At 48.0% G+C, this 23,749-nt stretch overlaps 1 protein-coding gene and 1 long non-coding RNA gene across 4 annotated transcripts in view; one reads left to right on the top strand and one right to left on the bottom strand.

The window, feature by feature from the left end:
* The window catches only part of PRPSAP2 (phosphoribosyl pyrophosphate synthetase associated protein 2), a 41,157-nt gene extending 26,483 nt beyond the window's left edge, over window positions 1–14,674 (bottom strand). The window contains exons 1-6 of one of the 3 annotated variants that reach the window (XM_077746578.1): window positions 14,390–14,514; window positions 9,770–9,865; window positions 9,362–9,512; window positions 7,901–7,953; window positions 5,538–5,604; window positions 2,526–2,698 (exon numbers count right to left, since the gene is read on the bottom strand). In XM_077746578.1, the coding sequence (XP_077602704.1) occupies window positions 2,526–2,698; window positions 5,538–5,604; window positions 7,901–7,953; window positions 9,362–9,480 (412 nt within the window). In that variant the 5' untranslated portion in view covers window positions 9,481–9,512; window positions 9,770–9,865; window positions 14,390–14,514. Of the gene's footprint in view, window positions 1–2,525; window positions 2,699–5,537; window positions 5,605–7,900; window positions 7,954–9,361; window positions 9,515–9,769; window positions 9,866–14,389; window positions 14,516–14,563 lie in introns of those variants that run through there. The other 2 variants (XM_077746580.1, XM_077746581.1) reach the window with 2 other exon arrangements.
* A 1,594-nt stretch (window positions 14,675–16,268) lies between these two features.
* LOC144217295 (uncharacterized) lies at window positions 16,269–21,042 on the top strand. Its single transcript, XR_013330867.1, has 3 exons — window positions 16,269–16,407; window positions 17,212–17,357; window positions 20,366–21,042. It is a non-coding gene; the product is annotated as an uncharacterized LOC144217295 (long non-coding RNA).
* Window positions 21,043–23,749: the final 2,707 nt, after the last annotated feature.

Genomic DNA, 23,749 nt, shown 5'->3' with positions numbered 1-23,749 from the left:
GAATCCAAAGCAGGCTCCAGGCTCTGAGCTGTCAGCACAGAGCCCCATGCGGAGCTCAAACTCATGAAACCATGAGATCATGACCTGAGCTAGTCTCGCTAATGAGCCACCCAGGCACCCCCTAATGAGGTGACTCTTGGTGGGCTCTTGGAGCTTAGAATTTTCAGTACCCCTGCCCCCCATTCTACAGAGGTGGGGAGGGATGGAAATGATGCAGGTGTAAGGAAGCAGAGGTTTCGGGCAGCTCCCAGGTAGGGGAACAGGTGGAGGTGCTGGGAGAGCAGTATCTCCCAGAGAGGTCATGGGCTCCACAGCCTCCCCACATCCAGGGCCTCGCATCTCTTCCAGCAGGGTGATCGCCTGGGTTCTTTATCGTTTGCTTTTACAATCAAGTGACAAACAATAAGTGAGCAGTTTTCCCGAGTTCTGTAAGCTGCTCCCGCAAATAATCAAATCCGAGGATGGGTCCTGGGAGCCTCCGATTCGCGGCAGATGGCTCAGAAGCACAACTGTCTATCTCTAGGGAGACAGCGTCAGAATTTAGTTAAACTGTAGGATACCCTGGGGCACCTGGGGGCTCAGTCAGTTAAGCATCTGACATCAGCTCAGGTCATGGTCTCACGGTTTGTGAGTTCCAGCCCCACATTGGGCTCTGTGCTGACAGAACAGAGTCCGCTTCAGATCTTCTGTCTACCCCCCTGCGCCTCCCCCACTCATGCTCTCTCTCCTCAAAAATAATAAACATTAAAAGAACATTAAAAGAAAACACTGCAGGATACCCAGCTGGTGTTATGGAGATTGCTAAGTGTGAGAAAAAACTTTTATATATCTGGTGTCCAAAAGTGACATCTGCGTGAGTTGAAGAGACACACAGGAGGGGAACTGGGTTTTTCCCCAACCAGAAGGGAAAGACTGGGTGGTTTTCGTACATGGAGATACATGATTTTCACATCAGTTTATAGTCTTAAGACAGTAAAAGTAACAGTAATGAAGAAATGTCTCTTATAATTGCATTAGAGCAAGTTACATCTCCTTGAACTTCCCTTAATGGGCACAGTAAAGCCACGTTAAGATAAATATTGTCTTAAGATCTTAAGACAAAGTGCGCAAGCCTGTAACTGGAAGAAATGAAGAACCTTCACCCCCACTGGCCCTTGAAATGATCATCATATTTGAAATGAATATCAGAAAAGTATAAGGAGGGGCGCCTGGGTGGCTCAGTCAGTTAAGTGTCCAACTTCGGCTCAGGTTATGATCTCACGGTTCGTGAGTTCAAGCCCCGCATCAGGCTCTGTACTGGCAGCTCAGAGCCTGGAGCCTGGTTCAGATTCTGTGCCTTCCTCTCTCTCTGTCCCTCCCCTGCTCACACTCTGTTTCTCTGTCTCTATCAAAAATAAACAAACATTAGAAATTTTTTTTAAGAAAACGTAGAAGGAAAATCTAATTGAAAAAGTTTTAAACAGCAAAACTTGACCAAAGGAGCTGGGTGGTGCCCCACCCAGGGTCAAGTCCAAAAGAGAAGACCAGGATCTTTCCGGAAGGCTCGTTGAACCAGCCTGCTCCTTCCAGCCAGCTTTGAACACTCTGAAGACCGACTTTTCAATAGGTTATACCATTGAGGTTGCTGGGGTTCAGTTTCATCAAGTTTTGGTTTGCTTGTTTCTTTGCCTTTGCTGGAATGCTACAGAAAATTTATTCCATACTAAGCATCTGTGTTCAAACGCAGTGATATGGGAACTTTTTAATCCTTCCCTCTCTGTGCCAACGCTCCAGGATTCGTGCCTTCTACAATCACGCCCACACAGGCACGTGCACAACAGCTCTGAAGCTGTTCAAAAACAAGAGGGAGACGCTCAGGAGGTTACCGGAAAATGCACAACGCAAATCAACACATGTGGTTTGCAAACTATGCTCCTCTGTCCTGGGAAAAGGCTGACAAGAAGTCGTTGCTGTGTGAGTGCTTGGTTCCAAATGCCTTTTCCCCTTAAATGTGGCTGTAACTTGTAGCTTCTATGCCATTGTTTAAATAAAGAACTTGGGAAAAAATAAGTCATTCTTAATTGTTTCAGAGAGGTGGGAACAGGAGAGAATTCTCTGCACTGCTTTCTCATTATACGTCAGCCATCTGTAAAAACGGTCTTCCTGGAGCGCTGGGGGGCTCAGTGGGTTAAGTGTCCGACTTCAACTCAGCTCATGATCTCGGGTCCATTGGCTTGGGCCCTGCGTCGGGCTCTGTGCTGACAGCTTGGAGCCTGGAGCTGCTTCAGATTCTGTGTCTCCCTCTCTCTGGCCCTCCCCACCCCCCCCCCCCCCCCATTGCACTCTGTCTCTCTCAAAAATAAATTTAAAAAATTTAAAAATTAAAAATTGTTTTTAAAAAATGCTAAACACAGTGAAAGACCTTTAAAAAAAATGCCTTGCACTCTGTTTAGCATTCACATTTAGTTAAGACAGGGCTTTACACTTTCTAAAGTAAAGATAAACCTCCCAGGGCCCCCTAAGTACCGAATGCCTCCCGTTCTTACCAGCTTTGCACATCATCGAAGCCAGCAGTTTGGACACAATGGAGCCCCTTTTCCTCATCTTGCACTGCTTGCTGTAAGGGAAGTAGGGAATCACGCCGATGATGCTTTTGGCGCAGGACGTCTTACACGCGTACACCATAATCAGGAGCTCCATGATGGTGGTGTTCACGTCCCTGTGTTCCGAGGGAGAGAAGGCCAGCAAGGAGCGTAAGATGCGGGACAGGGTCTCCTGCTCCGACAAGGCGTTAGCACCGCGCTACTCCCGCCTCCACCGACACTTCAGGCTCGAGACGCAGAGGAGTGAACAAGTGCCACGCTCCCTCACAGCCGATGACCCTGCTTCCCTCCTTCCTGACAACAGCAGTCGGACGAGCGAGCTCCCACGGGCTCCCACCGCCACACGCACCTGCGCCTACGGGTCTGCCCGCCCTCCGCCCTCCGTCAGAGACGAACTTNCCACAAATGGTGGCCATTTTTCCCACTGCCCCGAACTTCTCTGCTCCCCTGCGTATACATCTCAAGGGAGTCATCTACGCTGAGTATCATCCAGCTCATCTCCGCTCCTCTCTCCCCAACGTGTTCCAATCCAGGTCATCAACAACCTCCCCGGGGCTAGATCCAAGGTCAGTTCTCCTCCTCCTCTCGCCTCAGCTCCCCTCGCCGCTGGCCCTGCTTGACCCACTTGGCTTCTAGGACTTCTGCCAGTGCTGCCCCCTCCCCCACTTCCTCTGCGCTTTTCTCCCCCCTTCCTGCCTGACGTGCATCTGCCNGACTCAAAGTCCCCCCCCCCCCCGCCCCCGTCCAAGCTTCCCAACTCCAGTCTAGCAAATCCAACTGCTGCCTGACGACGCCACTTGGAACTTCACACACCCAACTGAGCCGCTCTTGCCCCTGAAAGCCTGCTTCATCGTAAAACCTTCTCTGTGTCAGGTGAAGGCAACACTAGTCTTTCAGTTTCCTCAGGGCAAAACGGAGGTGCCCTCAAATGTTCTCCTCTCTGGAAGGTTACGGCATCCCGCTACGGCCACGCTGCTGCGCTGGGGCCGGGCCTAGCTCCTGCTCAAGCAGGTAACTGGGACGGCCCGGTTACCACAGGCCCCGGCCCCTCAGCAGTCCCTCTGCAGCACATTCTGTACTTGGTGCCAGCTGGCTCTTCAGGTCAAAGTCACGTCATGCACTCCTCTGCTCGAGACCCAGAAATGCTTTCCCACTTAGCCCATGGCCCCACAATGGCTCCTAAGGCCCCTTCATGATCTGCCCGGTGGCCCCCCTTCCTCCTCCTCATCCCCCTCTCAGGCCACACCCGACGCCTTGTCAGTCCTCACTCCCACCTGAGGCCCTTTGCCGAGGTGCTCTCTCTGATGGAAAGTTCTAGAATGTTCTCCCTGGCTGGCCACCTGGCTTACTTTCCCACCTCCTTCCAGCTTTTGTCAAACGTGGCCTTCACGCTGAGGCCTGCCCTGGTGGCCCTCTCTCCACCCTCTCCCCACTGTCACGCCCAATTCCCTGCCAGGCTGTTCTGGTTTCTTCCGTAGCACTCATCAGCTTCTGAGAAACTAGATAATCTACTTATCAAGTGACCTGCCTGTCTCAGAAAATAAACTCCGTGAGGACAAGGACCTTTCCCTGTTTTAACCATTCGTGCATCTCACACACCTGTAACAGCGACCAGCAAACGGAAGACACTCGCTCAGTATTTGAGAATGAACGAATGAGTGAGCACAGGCTCTCTGCTCAGATCTGACCTGGCGTCTGAAGAGCTGAAGACTCAGAAAAGCCTCCTGTGTGAAGGGGTAGGAGGAGAGGGCCCAACAGGGAGTGCAGAATTACACCGAGGTTCCCAAATCAGGCGCGCAGGGGCACCCGTGTCCTGTGAGCTGCGACAGGCTGGCCAGCGCTCACCTCTAACAATGAACTCGTCCTGTGCTCTGTGCTCTCCCCACCCCGATGCCTGAAGGGGAAGGGCGAGGTGCGCCCACGGCTGCGTTCTCCACCAGCACCCCCCCCCCAGCAGGCTGGGTGGAGGGGCCGCGAGAACTCGGTGCCCCCAGCCCAGGTCTGCCGAGAACGCTACCCAGCAGAGGAACCGGAACGAGGGTGGCAGGGAAGGCAAGTCGCCCCCTCCCTGCGCCGCGGCACACACGGTCCCAGGAGGGCATGGCATGCGATGACAGGTCCCCTCCAATTGCTCTTCCCAGTGGAGCCAGGTGACTACGAGACTCCATTCCAGGGAACCCAGGGCCAGGACACTTAGGTGGAAGCACGTGTGTTGCGAGTCTAAATTCTCCCGAAACCAGGCTCTTCTTCCCTTCCTCTGGTATTTGTTATACACAGAAACACAACTCTGACATGCCGCAAAATTTAGCATCTCTAAGCTCAAAAACAATACACTCTAAAAGTGATTTCCAGACATCGTTAAAACCGCTCTAAGGTGAAGAACTTTCACGAGAGAGGCATTCGAGGGCGTCTGTGCAGAGTGGCACTGGATTAAAAAACAATGCAGAGAACGTCACACAGACTCCTCTACACCCACCTTACACATCCGTGGCCTCGACAACTTCCTGAACACACAGAAGTCTGTCAAATGTCACACCTACATCCTTTTACCTTCTCAGCGTTTAAGCTACATAATAATAAGCGGTGGTCATTTTTACATGACCTGCAGTCAAAGCGTTAAGAACCCCAACTAAGCGAACCCCCTTCCCCGTGCCCTTTTTTGGGAAGCAGAGGCGCTTCCTTGCAAGTTTTACAAAATCCCGGCCACTGAGTGGCAATGTCATGGGTCGTATTCTCGTTAAGAGCCTCTGCTCCAATACCTGGTTACTTCCACCCTTCGAGAACACAGAAAGAACTCGTAAAAGTCAGCAGTCACGTCACGAAAATTAGCAAAATAAGACGTACCGATTTTAAAACGGTCAGAATTCTTCCCGTCTAGTCGGCTCTTACGATTCTAAGCACTCTTGCCCAGAAAGAAACCCAGAGAGCCCCCGTGTCTGTTGGGTGAGGACTCACTTTGAGACAGTCTGGATGATGAAAACATCCTTTCCCCTCACGGATTCTTGAATCTGCACTCTTGTTTCTGGCAGGAAAAGGAAAAAAAGGGTTGGTGAAGATGGCATGTAATTTAAATTTTTGAAAAAAAACACCAAAAAACCCACCTCATCCCCAAGATTACAAAACGCGGAGAATGGAGCTGTTGAAAGCCGCACGAGGCCTCAGGTGCCGTCAATGATGACACTGGCATCAGTCGCCTTTTTAAACATGTCAACATCGCATTTCGTGCTTCTGAGAGAATTCCATTGCTGATTTGGACCAAGTAAATCTACCTTCTTACTTCTATACAGGCAGGGAGCGCCGTGCCATGCTGAGCAGGGCGCCTCTATGGGAAACTACACACTCGTTCATAAAACCAGCAACAAGTATGAACTTATTAGGCCCTAAGTATTATAATAATGTTATGAGAATAAGGATAAATAAGGTCTAACATCCCTCCTCTCAAAAAAACCTGTGAGAGGCCACAAGGAAACAATTAGACAAAAGCAGAACATTCTTCAAAGTCAATGTCACACGAAGAAAAGGAATGTTCTAGATTAGAAAAAACTAAAGAGATACAGAAAACGCATCAGTTGAGGGGCGCCTGGTTGGCTCAGTCGGTTGAGCATCCAACTTTGAGCTCAGGTCAAGGTCTCACAGTTCGTGAGTTTGAGCCCCACATCGGGCTGGCTGGTGTCGGCATGGAGCCCAGTTTGGGTCCTTTGTCCCCTTCTCTCTGCCCCTCCCTGCTTGCGCTCTCTCTCTCTCAAAAATAATAAACATTTAAAAAAAAAAAGAAAAAGAAAAAGAAAACACATCGCTTGAGCCAAGAATCCTGGTTTGGAAAAAATAAAACACCAAACAGCTGTAAAAGGCTTTCCAGGACAACAAGGGAATCTGAATATTGACTAGATATTACATAATTAGAGGATGCTCATTAATTTCTTACACGTGACAACAGCAGCGTATTCACGCAGGACAAAGTCCTTATCCTCAGGAGGGGCGTGGCTGGACATTCAGGGCTTAAGTGACCTGATGCCCACAACTTACTTTCAAAAGGTTCCACACATTCATATTCATATTGCGCGTGGCAGACATGCACGTGGATATTCACAGCTCTGGTCTCTCAACCTTTTTACTGGACATTTTTGTTAAAAACGTTGGAAACAGCAGAATACGGTTTGCAAAGGAATATATGGTAGTAAGGAAAGAAAATGAGCTTTAGAGCCGAGGAGGGCGGGGTTTGAACCCTGATGTCACTTTGGGGACTTCACTGCTAACATCACCCCTGAGCGCAGCTCTCCGGTCCCTGGTGCTAGAGAGGACTCTACAAATGTCAGCTCCTGCCTCTCTTCCCAGGACACCAAGTATTTTCCCCGCCCTCAGGCATAAACCCAGAGGCGGACTAACCTCCTCCTGGGCCTTCCGCAGCCAACTCTCCCTAACCTTCCCTTCCAGGCTACACAAGGGGCATCATGCCATCTGCTTTAGCAGCAGAACCTCTCCAAACTCTCCCTGCATATTTTCTTCAATTACACGTTTTTCCTACTGAAGCCACATGGGAGATCCTGGGAGACAGGAAAGAGGAGGCAGCAATGGAGAAATAAAGGAGGAAAACAAATTTGTGCCTTTTCATCAAAGTGTCTTCTAAGTTCCCCCAATATTTGGATAATTGCCAAAATCCTACAATGGAAAAGCACAGGAACCAGTATTTTCTGAGCACCTACTATGCACCAAGAAGCGCGAAGGCACACAAATTACACCATTTAATCTTCAAGACAGCCTGAATCGTTTGCAGTTGAGAAAAATCAAACAACTTGCCAAGAATAAGTCGTCTGACCCTCGGGTCCTTGCAAGCTGTCCATCGTTCCTGCTAGAATAATTTCAAAACTCCACCATTTCTACAGAAATTACAAAGAGTAAGTAACATGTGTAGAATGTGGGGTGTTTATAGAATGAAAGAAATCAGTTAGCAAAACATCTCCTAACGGCAGCTTGTGGGGAAGTAAAGAATAGCAACCAATCAGCACTGTGGCCACACAGGGCTTTCTCGTCCTGCCTAACGGGACACAAATCCACAGAACTGCTGAGCGAGAACCTCCTTCAGTGGACCGGCTGTACGCATCTGCGCTCTTCACTGGATGAGGTCTGAGAACTGAAGCCCGGGTCCCCAGGCGTTCTACGCCCAGTTGGTGTTCACCGCCTTGCCCGCCTGACTTCCTGCAGGCGGGAATAATTGGCCGCTGGGTCCCACTGGTTTAGGAGCGCAGGATGAAGGACAGAGCCAGCATGTCACATTCCACAGAAAGGTCAACATCACACGCATGTCTGAGATAGCTTACCTCTGTTAGGTTCCTGGTAAACCTGCACTTTGCCCATCTCCACCCCCAGCCGCCTAGGGAAGAGAAAAGCGGGGAAAAGCTGAAAAGGTAATAGAAATGAAATCGACTCAACATTTTTACTACTTAAGGATGAATCACAAATGGATTAAAAATAAGACAAAGAGAAATAAAACAGAGGCACTGTTACTATAAAATTCAAAGCGGACATGGTACTGTTCTGTCCCTCCATTACCCCCACCCCACGCCTCCCCAGGGGGGCCTCCAGGGGGCCAGCTCAGCCTGGTCAGCGACCCTTTCCTTGTGCCCTGGGCCCTCCAGCCATGCCCCTGGGCTACACCAACCCCTCCTGCCCTGAACCTTGTTCTCTCTGCCTGGAGGCTTCGGCTTTCTCAATTCGCATACCATCCCCTGGGCTTAAAGGCACCTGACCAGCCAAGCTAAACAGAACGAGCTGCACGAACCTCCCCTTTTGTCCTGTTCTCATCACACTATCTATCACCACCGGGAATTTTCCTGTCTTCTCGACTTCCTTCTTGTCTGGCTCCCCTACTACACAGAAGAAGGAAGGATCCTGACTGTTCAGTTCACTGTTAATCCCCAATATCTAGATCAAGGCCTAGTACATGGTAGGAGGTTCAATCCTGATTTAATAAATAACTAAAACTAAACTGAACTATAATCTATGTGAGCTATGTTCATACAGGATACACTTCATTGTTCTTCATACGCAAGTAATTCTCTACTTATGTGGCGCCTAACAGAATCCCTGGCACTTGCAGATGTCTCAATAAATGTCTGCCGAATGAATGTGTAAGGAGTTAGAACAGTTTACAAAAAAAAGTTAGCCCTTAATAGACGATACACAGACCAACTACGAAACATCTGCTCTCATCAAATTTGATTCCGATCATCAAATTTAAAACATGACATAATGAGGGCGCCTGGCTGGCTCAGTCAGTTAAGCATCCGACTTCGGCTCAGGTCATGATCTCAGGGTTCATGGGTTCAAGTCCCACATCGCGCTGTGTGCTGACAGCCTGGAGCCTGGAGCCTGCTTCAGAACCTGTGTCTGCCTGCCTCTGCCTCTCTCTCTCTCTCTTTTTCAAAAATAAACATATTTTGGGGCGCCTGGGTGGCTTAGTCGGTTAAGCGTCCGACTTTCGCTTAGGTCATGATCTCGCGGTTCGTGGGTTCGAGCCCCGCGTCGGGCTCTGTGCTGACTGCCAGCTCAGAGCCTGGAGCCTGTTTCGGTCTGTGACTCCCTCTCTCTCTGACCCTCCCCTGCTCACGCTGTCTCTCTCTCTCTCTCTCCTAGAAATAAATAACACATTTAAAAAAAAAACAAAAAAAAAAAAAAAAATTAAAAAAAAAAAAAAAAAAAAACAAAAAACAAAAATAAACATTTTTTTTTCTTAAAACGTGACATAATGAATATGGATTTTAATGGCACAAAGTACTCACTCAGCGATTTTCTTTGAAAGCTCCATACACGATGAATTAGAATTTGCTGAAAACAACACCAGACCTCCTTTCGTTATGTTCATCTTGGTTTCTAATTCAGGTGGCGCCACACAAAACATCAAAACCTTCTTGGTTTTCCAATTCTCAGAGCCTAGGAGGATTGAGAGTATATTAAGAACTGCCATAGAATATGAAATTCAACTGAATGAACTCTTTTTGTTTTTTTTACTAGCAGATGACTTAAGCTGAAGGCAATTAGTTTTCACCATGATGGAGTCTTTTATATTAAATACATGTATGGACAAATAAAAAGTTCGTTTGGATTTCAGGGTTCTGGATTCATGGAAAAAATGTTACTGTATGATTTAATTAGTTTTCATGACCACTGGGAACAAATGATAAACTTACAAGAAAGGCGGAGCTGAAGAGCTCAGTGTTTTACTGTTTGCTGCTTAAAGTCAATTATGGACAACCTCCTTCTATTCTCTGACAACAAAATTCCTCCTGGATTAACACACAGAAAAATGGCAGAGCCATTAGCAAGGACATGGACTGCTTGATCCTTACGTGACTAATAAATAGCCCATCTGTGCCCAGCTTTTCCTATAATAACTATTTATCCCCAAACTTCCCCCTTGGCTACCAGCTGCCTCTCTGATGCCCTGAGTCACGTCTAAGCCCGACCTTGTCACCTGAGTTTTTTCCAAACTGGAACACAAGGCCGAGAGCAGACAATGGCGCCGAAGGGAAGGAAAGCAACCACCCAACTGACAGGCAGCAGGGCAGAGACAGAAAGCCCCTGGCCTGAGTGTCCTCGGAGCCAAGGCAGGGTCCCACAGGCCCCTCCACTCTCTGGGCTGGGTCCTTATCAGCCGAGGAAGGGGCAGGACTAGATGCCGCAGCAATAACCCAGCAGGCACGGGGAAGGGGGGCACCTTCCCAGTAAGCCCACGGCATTTCCTCTCCTTGATGGCTCCGGGAAGGAGATTTCGAAGGGACCGAAGCCGAGAGGCTCTTTTTTTGTTACTCTTAAATTTTAATTACACTAGTACACAAACACATTCTCCTTGTGAGAAACTGAAACTTGATAGTTTAGGCTGACATCACCAGCTCCAATTTCAGGCTCCTTCCCACCCCTGTCCCCCGGAACGGACAGCTCTTATCAAGTCAAAACGGACACCATCAGACCTTTACACGTTCACACACGACCCCCGGGCCATAAAAAATAGGTACAAAAACACCTTTCTAATGCANTCATGCGCATTTATCTACAGTCTCCTTATCTGTTAAATAATATATTTTAACAACCAGGGGTTACAAAATACAGACCCATGGTGTTCTTCTGAACTGCTGTGAGTACTCCACGGTGCGGAGATGCCGCGTGTAGCGTGTCACCGTCCTAAACAAGGCTCCTAGTGCGCGTCTCTCTGCAGTAACTGCATGGCCCACTGGGCAGTGTTACAGGTAAGGACGCAGCATCAGGCTAGGAGAGCACTCTCCCACAGGGTGCCTCTGATGGGCATCCGGTGATGGGGAAAATGGAGCACTACAATGAAAACTGACCTATAGCCTATGATTTCCAAACAGAAACACACACACAAGTGACCAAAGCCCTAAGAGGACCAACGAGGGCCAGGGGTACCTACAAAGAATGTGACTCGGGAGCAGGCATCAGCCAACTACACCAAACCAGGTGCCTCCATATGCTCGGTCTGTACATAAAACCGCTGGAACACAGCCACGCCCGCTACCTACAAACCGTCTACGGACACGATAGAGTTGAGTACAGGCCATAGAGCTGGAAACACTGATCACCTGGGCCTCTACAGAAAGTCGGCTGACACCTGCTTTATGGCAGTGTGGGCCAGAGTGGGTGGTATAAACGAAAGAAAGAATATATTTAATCATCAACACTTAAAGTTGGAAGAGATCTTAAGTGTCTTCCAACACCATCTCTCAACCCATGTATGTCTGTGTCTAGGAAGAGACGGTACAGGTCTGGAAACGGAAACAACAAAGAACTCATTCTCCTGTAGTTATAAATATAGGTTTTGGAGTCAAGATCACATTTGCATCTTGCCTCAACTCACTGAGAGGCCCCATAGGAATGAACCTCTCTTAGCCTCAGGGTAAGGTGACCGACCTTACAGGGTCGCTGTAAAATTAACTTTTTTTTTTTTTTTAATTTTTTAATGTTTTATTTATTTCTAGGAGAGAGAGAGAGAGACAGCGTGAGCAGGGGAGGGCCAGAGAGAGAGGAAGCCACAGACTGAAACAGGCTCCAGGCTCTGAGCTGGCAGTCAGCACAGAGCCCGATGCGGGGCTCGAACCCACGAACCGCGAGATCATGACTTAAGTGAAAGTCGGACGCTTAACCGACTAAGCCATCCAGGCGCCCCAACTGTAAAATTAACTTCTGTACAGCACTTAACACAGTGTCCCACGCAGAGGATCTGCTTGGTAAATGGAAGCTAGCTACAGAGGAGTCCACTTTCAAGGCTTTGGTTTTCTGCTGCACAAGTGCGGTAACAGGTATATGCTGGCCATCTTGTTACATCCCCCAAACGTCAAAGAAGCAGTTTCTTAAGGTACCACAGTGTTCTTGAGAGGACCTGGGACACTCAGAACAAAAGCACCCGAGGGGAGAAAGGGCTCCGAGAGGTGAAGGGGCCCATCTACACGACTCCTGCCAAGGAACCACTCCAGGTGCCCGAAGAGCTCCAAAGCCCAAGGCCCACATCCTGAGGGCCCATCCATTCCAAAGTCTTCCTTAGAACAGGCTAAAGCCTCTCCCTACCCTCACCGCCTCCTGGTTTTTGTCCTTTCCTTGGTAATTTACAGGAAACATCAAATTCTTTTGCCACAGAGCAGTGCTAGACCATCTCAGGATGGCTCCCTCGCCTCTGTGTCATCCCTGGGAGGCTTCCTGGAGCCTTTCCTTATTGGTTACAGTTTAAATGCCCTTCACCACTGACTGTGGTCTCTTAAGTCCCAGTCTTTGGATACCAGGATTGTATCATCAAAACCTAACCTGACACCACCATCAAAACGGCACCGCCACAGAGACATCCATTTGGAAACGGTTATGAACGGTCATCCTCTGTGCCTACTCACTGCACAAGATGTTCCAACTTAAGGGCCGTTGCTGCCTTGGGCTCTCCTATTGGAAATTCCAGTTGTGCTCTTTACCAAGCTTCAAAAAAGTGAGTTTTAGAGATTATCCTCAGAAACATAATCACCAGGATGGGGCCTGGCAGAAGGCTCATTAGCACAAAGCTTCAGTGTGAAATGGAAAGCGGAGAGAACATTCCCATCCTCTCTCCCCCAACCCTGTAAACTACAGTTGCTTTACATTTATCCTAAATGTACCCCAGCATGTGTGAGAATTATTTATAAACACGTCTGAAAACACATCCTTCTCCATGACCCTCAGTACCCTACAAGAAGCAAATCCTACCCTTCTCTGAACGAGACTGGGCAATCTGTTAACGTCTCCTGAATGAATCCACACTGAAAAGACCACTTGCTTTGGATGTTGTCTGCGGTCATTTCAAAACCACTCTTCCACATTTCAGAGGAGGAAGGCTTGCCGCCTCTAAAAGTGTGATGCGTTCCCTCCAAAACGTCCACTCTACAAACACCTCCTATCTAAAGACGTTGGAGTAAGAGTGTGAAATCCTGGGTTTGCTTTCCATGGTTACTAGCTGCCCATTCTTGGGTAGGTCCCTTGGCCTCGCCCGGGCATGCACGCTTCCCTTCCTGACAACACAGATAGATGCTCGGTAGGATCAGCTTCCGCCACCAGAATCCAAGGTCCAGGACAGCAGAGATTTTTTTTTTGCACCATTATATTCTCTGCTGTGTATCCAGGGTCTAGTACCTGGCACATAGGGGCGCGACAGTGTTTACCAAGTAACAAACAGTTGCTGAATCAAGCCTGATCTCATGGACTTGCAACAATTAACAAACGGAATTCAAAGTAGTCTGCCTACTAAAAGGCATCGTAAAGTGCAAACCATTATTATTTTTATTGCTGAAGTACCTCGCTCAAAAACAATTGCTTTTTATATCAGTACCGAAGAGAATTAGTAGAGCAAAACCTAAGCCAGGGTAATCTTCCGTGTCTCTGTGATCCCAGGCTCTTCGCCCATCTCTCCATCAGCCTGTTTTCTTACGGCTAGCACCGTTTTCTGAGTGCTCTGAATTCTTACAGCAACTCAATAAAGCATGTACTAGAAGTGGACCCATTTTACACACGAGGAAATGAGGCCGTGAGATGAAATGTGCTCAAGGCTGCACCGCCTCTAAGCAGCTGACATTAGCTGAGTTTCAGTCTGACTTCTAGCAGACAGTTTTACCAACAGCACAGAAAATGATGGTAACTCCCCTACTGAATTTAGCATCGCAGTGAGCAGAATCAGACAAATACCCAGATTTTGAATAATGGCTAGAGTAAACGTGCCTTGTTTGGAATACAATTTATATCAAGTGTTAAAGAAAGAACGCAACACATAACTGTCAGTATTTCCCCTTTTGGTCATTTGTACCAGGGAAAGAAAAGAACAAGCCCTATATGTTCAATAATGGTCACTGCAAGAATTTCTTTAAGAGCAACACTGGACATACAGAAAAGATCCATAATGGGGCAAGTAAGTAAAATTCATAAATATATAGTCAACATAATAGACACGGCAAATATCAGGACTTTGCAGAGTGCTTATGTTAAGTAAGAGCAGAATTTCGTCACCTCTAATCAAAACTGGGTAATCATGGTATAGACGGGGTCAGGATAGGAACACGGGCAGGAAGAAGGGTAGGATTTGGCGGAGTTCAATAACGTGGCTGAATTATTTTTATTTGCTCATTTAAATCTTTTAAACATTAGAAATCACACTTCTTCGTGCCCCAATTCCCCATTCCGCATTTCCTTATTCTTTATAAAAGCTAAAGACCCAAAATCCTTAGCATCAATGTAATATGCGGGGGGAAAACATTTTAAAGTAAAATATCTAAAAATATCTAAAGTACCTAAAAATTACATCGAGGTCCTCCCTCAACCTCTGCTGGGTGAGTTCTGGGTGCGATAAAAAAGAACGAGTGAGAGAAGAACAGAAATGTCTGCGACCAGCAAGGCCAGTCAACTTAGAATCGGGCTGTGTCACACCAGGGGCCGGAGATGGCTGGGCTGGAGACTCGTTTTCNGGCCCCGACCCCAGCCCCGGCCCCGCCGCAGCCTCGGCTGCCGAAGGAAGAAAGCGCCGGCTCCCCAGGCGGCTTCTCTAGGAGCAAAATGGCGACTCCATGCGCAAGAACGGCGTCCGCGGCGACTGCGAGGCCGGTGGGCGGGGCAGAGGGCGGGGCCGGGAGCCGGGATTGCGGAGGCACCTGGCCCGGGGGCCGTGGGCGNTCCTTTGGTACCTGGGGATGCGGTGGCTGAGAAAGCGAATGTGTGGAATTACAAATGTCTGGGTTCGAGTCTTTGGTGGTTTGTAACCTTGGGCAAAGTCACTTCACCTCTCTGTGCCTCAGTTTCCTCATACGAAAAATGAAAATGATAGTAGCATCCGTCTCATAGGGTTATGAGAATTAGGTGAGAAAACAACTACAGGGCTTTTTAGCTCAGTTCCTGCCATATAGTAATCGCTCAGTTTGTATCATTATTTCCTTTGTTGACCTTTCTTCTTTTGTATCTTTTAAATGTTTATTTTTATTTTGTAGAGAGAGAGAGACAGAGGATCCGAAGCAGGCTCCTTGCTGACAGCTGAGAGCTGGATGCAGGGCTTGTGAGATCAAGACCTGAGCTGAAGTCGGTGGCGTAACTGACTGAGCCACCCAGGTGTCCCAACCTTTCTTCTTTTATTGTAGAGGAATTGGTGTTTTTGGTATCCATTGCCTGAATTCTTTATAATCTAAATATAACTATATTTATATGTTTTATTTTAATTTTAAATATAACATAAGAATAGCAAATGCAGGGGCACTTGAGTGGTTCAGTCGATGAAGTGTCTGACTCTTGCTCTCAGCTCACGTCTGGATCTGAATTCAAGCCCTACATTGGACTCCTCGCTGGGAGTGAAACCTACCCCCCACCCCACCCCCCAAAAAAAGAAGCGAATACGTATGTAGCCCTTACCGTGTGTCAGACCAGTCCTCTTAAGTGCTTACCATATATTAACCATAATTTATTTAATCCTCACAAGAGTATGAAGTAGACATTATTGTTTTATCCATTTTAATACTGTGGGAACTGAAACACCCACACTGAATGACTTGACTTGGCAAACAACTAGGTGGACATGACCTGCAATCCAGGAGGCCTGGCACCGAATTCTGCATTATGCTCATCCGTATACCACACTGCATCTCCAATTCTTTGGATTTTCCACAAGCATAAAGCATGAAATCATTCATCAAAGGTTGGGCAGCTAGCTGGAAGCAGCCAGCCTCTTATTTTACAATTGGGGAATACAAGCATGTCAATTTATGAGTCTTAAATTGGGTGATACTTCATGAAATGGCGTTAAGACATTTCCATCGCTTGACAACTTTACAGGGACATACTTCTTGCAAAGGGCGAGGCCCATGAGCCCACTTGTGAATGGCGTACATTCGCACGACAAAACTGAATCCTCCTCCAGTGGACGGCCGTTGGGTTTCGTGATCTAACCCTTGCCCAACCTCACCAGCCTGCTTCGACCAGCAGCTTGGATCCACCCTTCTCGTCACGTGTTGCCGTGCGAATGGATCGGGCCAATCAGGACAGCTCATCCCTCTTAGCTCACTGATTGGCTCCAAGGCTAAGCCGCTGAGCCAATGGGAGCCCAGGAGACACAAGCTGGAGCCGCGTGGGGAACTGTGGCCCGCGGCTGGCTCTCTAGCTCTGGTTGTCAGGATACCTAGAGGGGGATCCAGGGATCTGGTTGTCAGGATACCACCAGGGGAAAATGCTGATAGAGGAAGAGAAGGGAGCCATATAGACGGCCCCAGTGGAGTTGAGGCCGAACCTGAAGTCAGTAGTTCCCTGAACTTTTCATTGACGGGCGCCGGTAAGTTTCTCCCCTCCACCCTCTGAAGCCAGCGTTGATTGGGTTTGTATCATTCGCAAGGGCCTGCGTGTTCTCCCGCTGCTTGCTTACTGTTTTTTCTCACCAGCCTGGTCCTCCGTCTCTGCACTATAGGGCCTTTGCGCATGCTGTTCCTGCCTCCAGGAAGGCACTTCCTCCTGCAATCCTCTCCCCCATTGACTCCTACTTAAACTGCACCTCAACACGACAGTCATTTTCAAGCCTTCCCCAAACAGAACCCCCCCAAAAAAACCCACTTCATATACTTTTCCTTCTTTAAGCTTATCCTGATTGCCAATTCTTGCTAATCATGTATTTACTTGAATGATTATTTCATAAATATCCCTACCCTAGGCCCCATAGATGGTAAGCCCTATGCAGGCAGGCCCCCTTGTCTCTTCTGCTGACCACTTTTTCCCAGTACCCAGAACAGCGTCTAACACAAGTACGGTACTCGAGAAATGTCTGTAAAATGGGTGACCTGAGATTCAGCCCCTTGGTAGAAAGGAGGTGGTCAATATTACAGAATCATATAGTATTTGCACAACACAGAATGTTCTGAAAGTTTTACAGATCAGCTTTCCTGAGCCAGTATGGCTTGCTCCCACATAGCACTGCTCCACATAGTGAAATGGCTAGTTTCTCTTGCCCTCATTGCAGGCACTTAGCTTCTAGTTTCTATTGTTCTGCTATATTGGATGTCCGTCTGCCTTCCATTTTCCAAAGACTCTTGAAATTCCTGGGGCTGATGTCTCCTCTCCCATTCTCATTATCCTTGGGGTTTAGGCCATGTGAGTGAGCTGTGGTAGACATCTGGCCCAGACCACCTACCAGACACTTCCGCCCCAGTCATCACCTGACTGCAATTGGGTAAGAGACCCTCGAGTGAGAATCACCTGGCTGAGCCCAATCCAACCACAGAACATTGAGAGGTAATAATCAGCTTTTGAATTAAGTCAGTGAGTTTGGAGGTGTCTTGTTACACAGCTGTGGGTAACGAGAGAGAAAGGAGCACAGCCAGAATTTAAAGACCATGGTCAGGGTACCTGGGTGGCTCACTTGGTTAAGCGCTGGACTTCGGCTTGGGTCACGATTTTGCGGTTCATGGATTCAAGCCCCACATCAGGCCCTACGCTGACAGCTCAGAGCCTTGAGGCTGCTTCAGATCTGTGTCTCCCTCTCTCTCTGCCCCTCCCCCACTCCTACTCTGTCTCTGTCTCTCTCTCTCTCAAAAATAAATAAGCATTAAAAACAAAAATTAAAGACTGTGGTCATTTCCACCTTAATGCAGCTTTGGGTTAGTCTATTGCTAAGCCTTGATAATCCTTTGCACAGTTGAGGTTTACAGAATCCGTATGTATTTCGGAAGTGATTGGCTTGCTTGCCTGTATCACGTCTTTGACCACATTCAGGGTCAAACTGCTGCTCGTAAAATATGAATCAAGACACCCACGCCTAAGACGTTCCCCCTCAAACTTTTTTTTTAAAGGACGAGAATCTTTGCTATCATTTTGAAGATTTTCAGCAGAGTGGTACAGCAGAGAACACAGACTTCTCCTCCAAATACATGAAATGAAAACTCAGGGGCTTGACTGTCAGTCACTAAAACTAGGGTCTGCCTCCTGCCCCCTCATTGCAGTGATGATCCCTGACAGAGAGGCGAGGGCACCTCTCTGAGCTTTAGTTTGCTCGCCTGAAAAATGGGTACTAAGATTAGCAGCTGTATGGGGATTCTGGGTGGGGAATAACTTTTCCATGGGGTCCAGGACTAAGAGGCGCCCAGAGGAAGCTGTTTTGGGGCTGCCCCTCCTCGCTTGCATCAGGAATCGATGGCTTTGTTTCTTCTCTAAGTGAAGGAGGATGGCAGCAGGGACCAGCGGCCTGCTCGCTAGTCAAGGGGACTTTGTAAGTTTCCATCATTGAGCCCTTTCCCTCATCCTCTGGATATTCTTCTTTTTCTAGTCCCCTCTCCGCCGCAAGAATGAAAAAAACTTCATTGTCTTAAATGATTAAATTTTTTAATGTTTATTTTTGAGAGAGACAGACAGACAGACAGAACATGAACGGGGCAGGGGCAGAGAGAGAGGGAGACACAGAATCCAAAGAATACTCCAGGCTCAAAGCTGTCAGCACAGAGCCCCCCACGGGGCTCGAACTCACAAACGTGAGATCATGACCTGAGCTGAAGTCAGTCACTTACCCAATTGAGCCACCCAGGCGCCCCTGTCTTTCATGACTATTAATATTTACATGTAAAAAAAAAAATCCAAATACAAAGAGAAAAAAGTAAAAACGTATTTGCCATTATCTCACCATGGACAGATGATCACTCCTGACATTTTATAAATCTCCCTTTTCCACTTAACAACCTGCTGCAGATATAGTTCACATTAATGAACTTAAGTCAAGGGCATCACCATGAGCACTTTTCACTAATATACACAACCTGTCTTTGCACCTTTGCTCAAGTGTTTTCTTACATTAAATTCCTCGAGGTAAACTTGTTGGTCAAAGGGTATGTATGCACTTTTCAAATGTTGTCCCCAAGAAATTTTGTACTAATTTACATTCTCGCCAAAAACTTGAAGNCCCTCCCCTGCTCACGCGGTCTCTCTCTCTCTCCTAGAAATGAATAAAACATTAAAAAAAAAAAGTTTATAAAAAAAAATCACTTGTCCACGTCAAGATGCCTATAGCTCCCCTGGCCACCTTGCTCACTGACCTTCAGCTCCATTCATTCACTCAACAATTATTGATCAAGGACCTGCCACGTGCCAGGCCCAGTTAGAGAGCTGGGCTGCAGCCGAGAATGACCAAGCACCTACCTCATGAGATGGCCACGGAGTAGGTGAGCCACTGCATGCTAAGTGGTTAGCAAGTGCCTGCTTCGGCACCCAGGAAACTATACTATATAAGGGAGACCTTGGTAAATAAATACAGAATATACATTTTGTAAATGTATAAATGATATTACATCACTATATATAAAACATTCCTTATCATTATACATAAAATGATAATATCAAGTATTATCATGATCATGTTTAGCCACAGGACCTGAGAAGTCACTTCTCTCCGTCCCTCAGTTTGCTCATCTGTAAATAGGCGAATGCCACCCACCCCCTGGCACTGTCCGAGGATGGAGGGCAGCTATGTATTTACCGTGCGAGGCAGTAAGGAAGCCCCAGGGAGGCCAAGACAGCCGCCACACGGCCCTCCTGTAGACAGCACAACCGAGACGCAGGACGCTGAGCCTTTGCTGACATTCCACTTTTTGCAGCTGTTCCCCTCACACATTGCTCGCGGGAATGTGAAATGGCGCAGCCGCTCTGAGGAACACCTTGGCAGTTCCTCAAAAAGTGAGACACAGGCTTCCCATATGACTCATCAGCTGTCACTGTACGTGTCTTCCCAAGAGAATTAAAATGGTTGTTTCTGGTTTGAGGTTTACTTATTTTAAGAGAGAGAGTGCACTCGGGAGAGGCAGAGAGAGTGGGAGAGAGAATCCCAAGCAGGCTCCACACTCTCAGCACAGAGCCCAACACAGGGCTTGATCTCACAAACCCTGAGATCATGACCTGAGCTAAAATCAAGAGGCAGACGCTTAACTGACTGAGCCACCCAGGTGTTCCCAAAACAGTTGTTTAAGCACATACTTGTGTACAGATGTGAAAAGCAGTGGTTCTTAAACTTGAGTGTCTATCTTAATCAACCGGAGAGATTGTTAAAACACAGAATGTGGGGGGCGCCTCGGTGGCTTAGTCGGCTAAGCGTCCGACTTTCGCTTAGGTCATGATCTCGCAGTTTGTGGGTTCGGGCCCCGCGTCGGGCTCTGTGCTGACTGCCAGCTCAGAGCCTGGAGCCTGTTTCAGTCTGTGACTCCCTCTCTCTCTGACCCTCCCCTGTTCACACTGTCTCTCTCTCTCTCTCTCTCTCCTAGAAATAAATAAAAACCTTAAAAAAAAAATTAAAACACAGAATGTGGGGCCCAGCCCCAGAGTTGCTGATTCAGTGAGTCCTGGTGGAATCTGAGAATCTGCATTTCTACCAAGAGTCCATGGGATGCCGAGGCTGCCGTCCAGCGGTCCTGCTCTGACAGCCACCGTCTGGGAGCTCGAAGGATGAAGGAGAGAGTGGATGTTGATGAGCTATTAGCCATTCCCATCACAGATGGGAAGGCGCCCCAAACTGTGTCCCACAAAGAGGTGCTAACAGCATTAAGACCTTCCAAGGCTTCACCTTTGCACACTTCCTCCACCTCCTCTATATAAATATATATAAACGCATCCACATATCACAGAAAATTAAACTCTCTGCTGTAAAATAAGACTTGAAAGAATGGTGCTTCTGAAATCATTTGGCCATAGGTGAGGCCCTCAACCTCTGACTGACTGTGACCTCTAAGCAATCCGTGTTCATCTTACGTTATGGGAAATTCTTACAAAGTGAGAAAATCTGAGCCCTGTGTTTTCCACTGTCCTGAAACTTGTATGGACACTAGATTTAATGAAGCAGAGGTTGAGTGTAATGTTACACTTGTGGACCTTTAATTAAACGTTTATTGGGGCACCTGGGTAGCTCAGTCAGTTGAGCGTCTGACTTCGGCTCAGGTCATGATCTCACGGTTCATGGGTTCGAGCCCCATGTCGGGCTCTGTGCTGACAGCTAAGAGTTTGGAGCCTGCGTGGGATTCTGTGTCTCCCTCTCTGCCCCTCCCCTGTTCATGCTCTGTCTCTCAAAAATAAACAAATGTAAAAAAATGTTTAAAAACATTTATTAATATTGGTTTTGTGGGGATTTTTAAAAATTTTTGGATGCGATAAAAAAAATCAGGTCTTGAGACTCCTGGGTGGTTCAGTCGGTTGAGCATTGGACTTGAGCTCAGGGCACGATCTCACGGTTGGGGAGTTCGAGCCCCACATTGGGCTCACTGCTGTCAGGCGGAGGCTGCNCTCTCTCTCTCTCTCAAAAATAAATAAACATTAAAAAAATTAGATCTCAAATATAAATGAAGGCCCTCGAAATAGTCCTAAGTCCTAGGCTTGGTGCCAAAAAAGTTTGCCAGACAAAGTGGAAGCTCTTCCAGGAGAGCCTGGACATGGATGCTAGAGAGGCACCCCCACCTGAAGTCACCACAGGGCTGTCCCATGGAGGGAGCATTGCAGGTTAGGATGGGCTGGGGCTCCAGCAACAAATGAGCCCCAAGTCATCTTGGGTTATACCAAGAAAGAATTCTTCCTGATGCCGTGTGTCCATTGTGGGTTGTCTGGAAGCTCTAATCCACATGGCCCACCCTCGCCGGCCTGAAGGAACAACCCCCATGCGGGCCACTGTCCATGTCCCAGCGGAGAGAAACGAGCTCTGTTGCCAATCATGCATCAACTGTTACAGCTTCTGCTGGGGAATAACATGTGTCACTTTTCCTCATGTCGGACAAGGATTCTCTCCTTGACCAAGTCCTACTCAGGCTCCCCGAGTTCTTTTTCAACTAGGGCGTGGCTTTGGGATTTCTGTGCCCCTCTTTGCATTGTCCGATTTGGGCAAGAATCTTGCTGAGTCAGGCTAGCCAGAACCCCCCACCCCCATCCTCCCACCACCTCTGTATCCAATGGAGGTCTTCATCCCCCACCTCCTCCAGGAGGTGTCTGATCGCCTAGCCCACCTCCGGGCAAAAATATCATTTGGCCAGAATCCCCTCCTGATGTTCCTTTTCAGAATTTTTCAGCCACTGGCCCCACCCTATAACCCCATAACCCCATCCTTGGTTATAAATTCTCAATTTTCTGTGTTCTCAGTTGAGCCCAATTTCCCTCCCCCACTGCAAAGCCCCACCACAGGGGTCCCCGCTCTTACCCTGATTGACCCCCTTGAATAAAGCCTGCCTTTCCCCCCTTTAACAAGTGTCAGAATGAGTCGTTTTCCCATTAGCCAGGGCAGGTCACGTGGCCAAGCCTGCCCGGGCGCAGGAGGGGAGGAGAGTTCTCCGGCAAGTGGCACTGCTGGCTCGTGAATAATAATGCCATCCACCACTCTCCTTTGGGAGGGAAACCTGGGACAGCCATCTCTAAAGCAGTCCCCACCCAGGCCATGGTCTTGTCCATTAGGTCTCATTCAACCACATATTGGAGAGGGGGAGGGGAAGTCACGTGGCTGAAGCCGCAGAGACAGGAAGTGGCAGAGCATCAGAAGCCTCTTCTCCCTCACCCCGCTTAATCTCTGCCTCCATGGCCCTAGAGGGGATGCACACGTGCTCATTTCTGATTTACACACGGGCTCCTCAAGCTAGTGTGGAAGGTCACCTGACTTGGACTCAGCTGGGCTTGGGGGTGGGCAGGGGAGTCACAAAATCTCTGTTGGGACAGCCTGTTTGTATGAGATGAGGGTAACCAGTCTCAGATTCAAACGGCATTATATGAATGAATCTTGATTAGCTCCTTTTCAAAAAATTGTTTTTGCCATGTCATTTATCTGCAAAGGTACCTTCAAACGCTTCCAACCTCCAGCACAGGAGAGCCCATCTGAACTCACCATCCTCTCTCCCAGTCGTACTCAAAGACTGTATCAATTTCCCTATGGGGTACAGACATTGAGATCGGAACTGTATCAATTTCCCTTTGGGGTACAGACATTGAGATCGGATTATGGGTACCAGGGAAGTGACCAGCAATAGCCATTGACATTTACCGCTGTGCTGTGTTCAGCCTGCAGTAAAAACAAATCTAATAATAAAACTGTCTTTGTGGCACACAGACAAATTACATTTCCCAGTTCCCTTGCAGTGGGGCTGTGTAACTGCGTTCTGGACGTGAAATGTGAGGAGATGTGATTTACACTGCTTTGAGGCTGGGGCCATAAAAATCTCCCAATCTCAAAATGTCAAAGAAAACCAGAGCCTGCCAGGAGTTAATGTGCAAAAAACAGATTTTACTCAGGAGCTATTGCAATAGGGCGCTCAAAACAAAATTCAGCTGAGGACATTTGAAGATCTAATTGGGTTTATTAAAGGATTCAGGAATCCAAGAGCATGCCATCGAGCAAGTAGAGGAGCCCTCCAAGGAGTTGCATGAAAGGAAAGGTTTTTATAGGAAGGGGGGTGGGGCAAGAAAGTTACCAGCAAATGAAAGAATTGTTCTAGGGATGCCTGGGTTAAGCATCCTACTCTTGATTTCAGCTCAGATTATGATCTTGAGGTTCATAGGTTCGAGTCCCCAGTTTGGGCTCTGTGCTGACATCGCAGAGCCTACCTGGGATTCTCTCTCTCCCTCTCCCTGCTCCTCCCCTGCTTGTGTTCTCTCCTGCATGCTCGTGCTCTCTCTCTTTCTCA

This window comes from Crocuta crocuta, unplaced genomic scaffold, assembly GCF_008692635.1.
Source record: "Crocuta crocuta isolate KB4526 unplaced genomic scaffold, BGI_CrCroc_1.0 scaffold139, whole genome shotgun sequence".
NCBI lineage: Eukaryota > Metazoa > Chordata > Mammalia > Carnivora > Hyaenidae > Crocuta > Crocuta crocuta.
The sequence above is the reverse complement of the archived record's forward strand: the minus strand, read 5'-3'. Positions and strand labels throughout refer to the sequence as shown.